Consider the following 7,617-nt stretch of genomic DNA (forward strand, 5'->3'; position numbering starts at 1 on the left):
GGTTATCCAGGATTCAGCCTCTTAATCCATTCGTTAGGATCGGGATTCGGTTAATAATATTTTGGATTAATGCATATTTTATAATTCTGTCTAGAATTTATTTTGAATCTGTTTTCATTTGGGGTACAACTAATTTCGATTTAGATATTTTTAGATAATCATATCAAAATGAATATTTGATGTTTGTTTTAGGTTTGGAATATTTATTCTAAATACTAATTCAAATTTTCAAATCGGGTTTTCTCAAGATTTTCGGTTCGGATATCGGGTTTGTGCACATGCCTAAAATAAATACACTGATTAGTGAGTAGCTGTTATGGAAGCGTAAGTAACCAGAGATGCAACAGTCATCTTCGTGACTCTCTCGCTCGACTCTGAGCCAAGTAAAACATTCATTCCTCAATCTCTCTCTCACCTGCAAAAAAACCCTAACAACCCCTCCAACAAATGGCGCGCAAATCCTCCGTCCTCCAACGAGCAGCCATCGCCGTCTTCTCCGTAATCGCAATCTACGCCATCCTCAACGCCTCCGTCAGCCGCTCCCTCCCTTCCTCGTCCGATCTCCCGCGTCAGCTCATCCGCGAAGAGCAAGAACGAGAAGCTCCTCCGATCCAGCCCAGAGTCAAGGTTTACATGTACGATCTCCCCACGAGATTCACCCACGGCGTAATCGAGCAGCACGCCATCGTCCGCGGCGGCGGCGGGGGCATGATGAAGAAGCCTACCAGTGACGTCACCGCGCTCAAGTACCCGGGTCATCAGCACATGCACGAGTGGTACCTCTTCTCGGATCTAAACCGACCCGAGTCGGATCGATCCGGCTCTCCTATCACCCGCGTGCTGGATCCAGCCGACGCGGATCTCTTCTACGTTCCCGTGTTCTCTTCACTCAGCTTGATCGTGAACGCGGGTCGCCCGGTTGAGCCCGGGTCGGGTTACAGCGACGAGAAGATGCAGGAGGGGTTGATCGATTGGCTCGAGCGTCAGGTGTGGTGGAGGAGGAACGGAGGGAGAGATCACGTGATACCCGCTGGAGATCCGAACGCGTTGTATCGGATCTTGGACCGGGTCAAGAACGCGGTTCTTCTGGTTTCGGATTTCGGGCGGTTGAGGCCTGATCAAGGGTCTTTCGTTAAAGATGTGGTGATACCTTACTCTCATAGGGTTAATCTCTTCACTGGGGAGATAGGAGTTGAGTCTCGTAACACGTTGCTCTTCTTCATGGGCAATCGTTATCGCAAAGATGTAAGTTTTGAATCTCTAGATAAAGGTTGGAACTTGAGAGCAGAGTGGTAGTTACTGTTGTTGTTGTTGTCTTTGGTGTATCTTTAGGGTGGGAAAGTTCGTGATTTGCTGTTCCAAGTTCTTGAAAAGGAAGGAGATGTGACGATAAAGCATGGGACTCAGTCGAGAGAGAACAGGCGAGCTGCTACGAAAGGAATGCATACTTCTAAGTTCTGTCTAAACCCTGCTGGTGATACTCCATCCGCTTGCAGGCTCTTTGACTCTATTGTTAGCTTGTGTGTGCCCGTGATTGTTAGCGATAGCATCGAGTTGCCTTTCGAGGATGTTATAGATTACAGAAAGTTTTCGATTTTCGTTGAGGCCAATGTGGCACTAAAGCCTGGGTTTCTGGTTAAGATGCTGAGGAAGATAGGAAGGAAGAAGATCCTGGAGTATCAGAGAGAGATGAAATTGGTACCTTTCTCCTTGTATTGAAATATTTGGTTCTTTTAGGGTGATTTGGAGATGTTTGTCTCATACCTGAATGATGATATGCACACAGGTAAGACGGTATTTTGATTATGGGAACCCGAATGGAGCAGTGAAGGAGATCTGGCGTCAAGTCTCACAGAAGCTACCACTCATCAAGCTAATGAGTAACCGCGATAAACGCCTGGTCCTAAGAAACTCCACTGAGCCAGACTGCTCATGTCTATGCACAAACCAAACTGGTCTCATCACTTCCATATAAAGAAAACTATTTTTGTCTCTTGAGCGAGACCTATCAGATAGTGGAGGAGTTCCTAACTTCTTGGCCCTGAGACTTGCACATGCGGATGTCCGCCTCTCGTGGCTTGACTTTTCCGGTCAGGAAACAGATTCATAAGGAAGATATATTTGAAATCCTTATTTTTTTGGTAGATTCCATTAGTTTTTTTCTCGTACTTGATATAGTATCACACTTTATACGGACCCACTATCCATTCTTTTTTACCCCATTGTTACTCTGTACATGTCAGTGCCTAGAAAAATTTAATAACTCTATAATATATGGTCAAACAAACTTTTTGTTTGATCACCAAAACTTGTTATAACATTTGGCACATAAAAGCCCTTGTTTCATGGGATTTATCCTATGACCGACCTTGCATGAAACACAACACAAACTTCCATTGGTTTCTGCCAATGTTTTAGAGTATATCACTCTTTGCAAGCTTCGGTTAGTTGTCAATTGTTTATCTGCAAAGCAACAACCGGAAAATAGGTTTTAACTTACGGTAATAATTTGACCAAACCAACAAAAAACGGTATTGGGGAGACCGGACACAACAAATAAGATAGAGGTTAACTCGGTTTGGTCTCCAATACCAGCGTTTATCAGTCATACATTGTATGTGTTTTGTCATTTGAAACGTGTTAGCTTTCTCCATGATATACAGATGTATGAAGCCATACACAGTCGTATCTGTCATGGCTAGAACACACCAACTTTAGCTGCTAAGATTTATATAGTAGTTTATAAAGGACCAACTTTATGCTCTAGAATGTATATAATTTAAAACATTGAAGAAATTAATGTAGTGATCTATAAATAAAATCATGTTTTAGGCGGCTAAATACATCTAATTGGACATTTTGCTTTTCGGACCTTTCACTTTTACATACAATTTCTTACAAAAATTGGAAAAAAAAAGAATAAGAAAGAATTGGAAACGGAACGGAGAACAAATGTTTAGTTGATTGAAAGAAAAGAACTGAAATGATTAAATGAAACCTAACCGACGACAAGCTGAAAACATTGCATGTCTTTCAATTGATTATTAAATTGACTAATCCTTAACTATCATACACCAGTACAATCACCAAAAATTCATTGAGAGGAAAAAATAGAGTAAGCACAATTATTGATTTTAAAATATATCCTAGTTCGATATTACAATATAGTACAACTTTAAGTAACTTGATAATCATATGTTTATTTATATATATAGAAAATAGTCGTTTACAATATGACTTTTAAGTGAATTCAACTAAAAACACTCTGGTTCGTATGATGTTTTAGGGTGCGTTCAAGTAATCTAAATTTCATCTCTGACTACTTTAAAATACATTCTCATAATATTTAAGTTGATATACTAATTAAAATAGCCCGATAATTGATTGGTCAGTACACATAGATGAACCAATAAGAAAAAGTCGAATAAAAATGCAATGCATCTGAAGAAGCATACATACATATACATGTCTTTATCGATACAATATAGCAGATACTGTATATATACGTATCAACGTTGGATTCTAGAGATATGCCATGATATTTTTGCTGGTACATTGGTCATCCATCACCATTTAAATCGCGCCACGTCTTATATAAATCCGATGTGATTTTCCATCATACCATGCATGAATCAGTCATCACATATGGTGACAAAACTAGTTGCAGGTTCGAAAACGATAACACGTATGAATAAATACACAATGACATGAATATATGAATTTTAAAAACATATTACAAATAAGTTTACAATTTCAATTATTTTCTCGTAATTTAATTAGGATAAGGATCTTATTCCTTTTGATATCATGGGCCAAAACTAATTTGGACGTATGTAAATTATTTGATTTTTAGAAAATTATTAAAGCTATTTTGGTCGCATTTTCAGACAAAAAGTAAACCCTATAATACATCTTTTTTGTCGACAACCCTATAATACATCTAAGCTAACGTTATGTACTCATCGAACATTAATAGTCTTCGCTTAACTAGTGTTGGAAAACTTCTGGCCCAGCAAGAGTGGTCACGTGAAAGCTCTCATGTATGTCAAATTTGTTTATCACTAGGGCCGCTGGTTTTGGACCATTGGCAAACTGTGGTTAGAACTTAGAAGAGAAACATCATATATATATATATATATATAGCAGGACCGGCTCTCAAATCCTGGAGACCAAAAAAAATTTAGTAAAAAAATTGATAAAATTGTAAAAATAATTTCAAAATTTATGTGTATATATATATATATATATTGATTTTTAAAACATTTTAAAATTGAGACTGATGTTCTATTTGACTGTATCCAAGACTTTTTGTATTAGTCCGGTTCTGAATGGTTGTGCCGTACTATGGAGCAGACCTGCAAGCAACAGTAAAATATGGTATTGTGAGTAGGTATTGCGGGTTACATCTCAACCAAAATATGTAGCCATGTAGGTATACCAAACTATCAAAAGAATTTGATACATCTGTTATATATATAATAATATAGTATTAGTATTGATTGGAAATCGCCAACAAGTGAAATTTTTTAAGATTTTTCTTTTAATACTAAACTTTTTTTTCTAGTAAACACGAGAATATGTGAGATCTATATAAGATAAAAATATGTTCATTTGTTGTTCTCATGAAGCCAACAAATACAAGTACTTGAACCCAAAAAAAAACTTGGACTCGTATGTGTTTTGGACAAAGGACCACATTCCACAACATACATCAAGAGTTAACCGTACCAGCTGTCGTAATGTTTATATTTAGCATACAGCCACGTGGGCATTACATGGCTCATGGCTGAATTGACATTTATTTTTATTTTTTTGTAACAAGCTGAATTCACATTATTATTATCTTTTCCATGAAAAAGGGGTAGTTCGAAACTAATAACGTGTGTATATCCCAGTTTTTCACCATACTACCACAATTAGTCTGAGACTGAGTTCTGATTATTATTAGGAATTAGTTTTTGATAACTGATTATCTCTGTTCTGGTCCTTTTGTATATAATGACATTCGATTATATAGCAAAACAAAAGCTTACACTACAAGAAAACACAAGTTTTAACGAGGAAAATTAACGAGGAATATTTTTCCTCGTTAATTTACGTCGACTTTACGAGGAAATTACGCGGAAAAATAAAATCAGCGTTATTTCCTCGTAAAGTAACGACGAAACAGTTTCGTCGTAAAGTCGATGTAAAGTGACGTGGCTTTTACGAGGAAATCGTATTTCCACGTAAACTTAGCGTGGTCTTTACGAAGAAATAATTTACGTCTACTTAGCGACGAAATTTTGAATCCACCAACTTTGTTTGTCACACATTTTTTTTTTCGGCCACCTAGCTAATTTTCGTCGTAAATTCGTAGAAAAATTACAACTACCAGATTCGAATATTTTCTATAAATAAGGACGTTTGAACATCATTTTAAACACACCAAAAAAAAAACGTGAAAGAAAAAAAAATGGCTGGCTCCGGGAATATTTTCGAGTTGCGGAAGTGGATGTATATGCATAGAGATGCTAACGAGAGAGTGACGAAAGAATACCTTGCGGGGCTGGAGACATTTATGCATCAAGCAGATTCAACACCGTTCGTCCAAGAAAGTGGTAAGATGTTCTGTCCTTGTCGGAAATGCAACAATTCGAAATTGGCAAACCGTGAAAATGTTTAGAAGCATTTAATAAATAGAGGTTTCACGCCAAATTACTATATCTGGTTTCAACATGGAGAAGGTTATAATTATGATCAGAATGAAGCTAGTAGTAGTAATAGCAATTTTCAGGAAGAACCGGTTGATCATCATTTGCATAATGAACATAGTTACCATCAGGAGGAGATGGTAGAGTATGATAGGGTTCATGATATGGTAGCTGATGCATTCATAGCTCATGATGAAGACGAATAACCTAATATAGATGCAAAAAAGTTTTACGAAATGTTAAACGCGGCAAATCAACCACTTTATAGTGGTTGTAGAGAAGGTCTCTCTAATTCGTCGTTGTCTGCTAGAATGATGAATATTAAAACTGATCACAATCTATCTGAAAGTTGCATGAACGAATGTCCATACAACCTGCCACCGGAGATGTGCATGCAACGGGAGTTACTATTCTTGACCATATTAATACCTGGTCCGAACCATCCAAAAAGGTCCCTGGATGTTTTCCTACAACCACTGATAAAAGAGTTGAAGGATTTGTGGTCAACAGGGGTGAGGACGTATGACTGTTCAACGAAGACGAATTTTACGATGCGAGCGATGCTTTTGTGGACCATAAGTGATTTCCCTGCCTATGGGATGTTGTCTGGATGGACTACACATGGGAGATTAGCTTGTCCATATTGTAATGGAACGACAGATGCGTTTCAACTGAAGAATGGTAGGAAGACAAGTTGGTTTGATTGTCACCGTCGATTTCTTCCCATTGGCCATCCTTACCGAAGAAACAAGAATTTGTTTAGGCACAAAAGGGTTGTGAGAGACACTCTTCCTCCATATCTAACTGGAGAACAAATTGAAGCGCAAATCGACTACTACGGAGCTAACGAAACAGTTCGTTGGGGTGGTAATTGGCATGTCCCTCGTAATATGCCTTATTCTTACGGTGTTCATCACAACTGGCACAAGAAGAGTATATTTTGGGAGTTGCCATATTGGAAGGATCTTCTTCTGCGCCACAACCTCGATGTGATGCATATAGAGAAGAATTTCTTTGAGAACATCATGAATACAATATTGAATGTCCCAGGGAAGACAAAAGACAACATAAAATCGAGGTTGGACTTGCCGGATATTTGTTCAAAAAGTGAGTTACATATAAAAAGCAATGGACAAGTTCCAGTTCCGATATTCAGTCTTCAGAAAAAAAGTCGGTGTTGTTCAACTGGGTGGCATCAGAAGTGAAGTTCCCTGATAGGTGTGTTTCGAATCTCTCTAGATGTGTTGGAAAGGGTCAAAAGTTCTCCGGGATGAAGAGTCATGATTGTCATGTATTTATGCAACGACTACTGCCCTTTGCATTTGCGGAGCTACTTCCAACAAACGTACATGAAGCACTTGCAGGTACGTAGTGTATTATATCACAATAATTTACAAAATAATATATGACTAACAATGTGTTTAATTGTTTTTGGAATGTAAAAGGCATTGGAGCATTGTTTTAGGGATCTGAGCACACACACTCTTAGAGAAGGAGTTGTGGAACAACTTCAGGAGAACATTCCCTTCTTATTGTCCAACTTGAAGAAGATATTTCCTCTTGGATTTTTTGACGTCATGGAGCATCTAGCTGTCCACCGCCCATATGAGGCGTTGCTTCGTGGACCTGTACATTACGGATGGATGTATCAGTATGAGCGAGCCATGAAATATTTGAAGGGAAAAGCAAAGAACCTCGCCAAAGTTGAAGGTTCTATAATTGCTGGAAGTTTGACGGAAGAAGTTTCTCACTTCACATCGTACTACTTTGCGTCAAAAGTACGTACCCGGAGAAGAGCTACAAGAAGATATGATGATGGTGGTGTTGCGTCAACATATGCAGTTGCTGGTGTTCCAGATCTCTTTAGCCAGATTGGGCGACTCGGTGGGAAGTCTAAAGAGGTTTGGTGGTCGAGTGAACAAGA

The 7,617-nt window shown here is 38.4% G+C and overlaps 1 protein-coding gene across 1 annotated transcript; it reads left to right on the forward strand.

Annotated features, from left to right (window-relative positions):
- Positions 1-334: 334 nt before the first annotated feature.
- On the forward strand, positions 335-2,315 carry LOC106336857 (probable arabinosyltransferase ARAD1). The gene is made up of 3 exons (XM_013775814.1): positions 335-1,245; positions 1,333-1,698; positions 1,787-2,315. Exons 1-3 carry the CDS (start codon positions 448-450, stop codon positions 1,973-1,975), a joined length of 1,353 nt encoding a protein of 450 aa, XP_013631268.1. The 5' UTR covers positions 335-447; the 3' UTR covers positions 1,976-2,315.
- Positions 2,316-7,617: the final 5,302 nt, after the last annotated feature.

The sequence above is a fragment of the Brassica oleracea genome, chromosome C4 (genome assembly GCF_000695525.1).
Source record: "Brassica oleracea var. oleracea cultivar TO1000 chromosome C4, BOL, whole genome shotgun sequence".
In the NCBI taxonomy this organism is placed as follows: Eukaryota; Viridiplantae; Streptophyta; class Magnoliopsida; order Brassicales; family Brassicaceae; genus Brassica; species Brassica oleracea.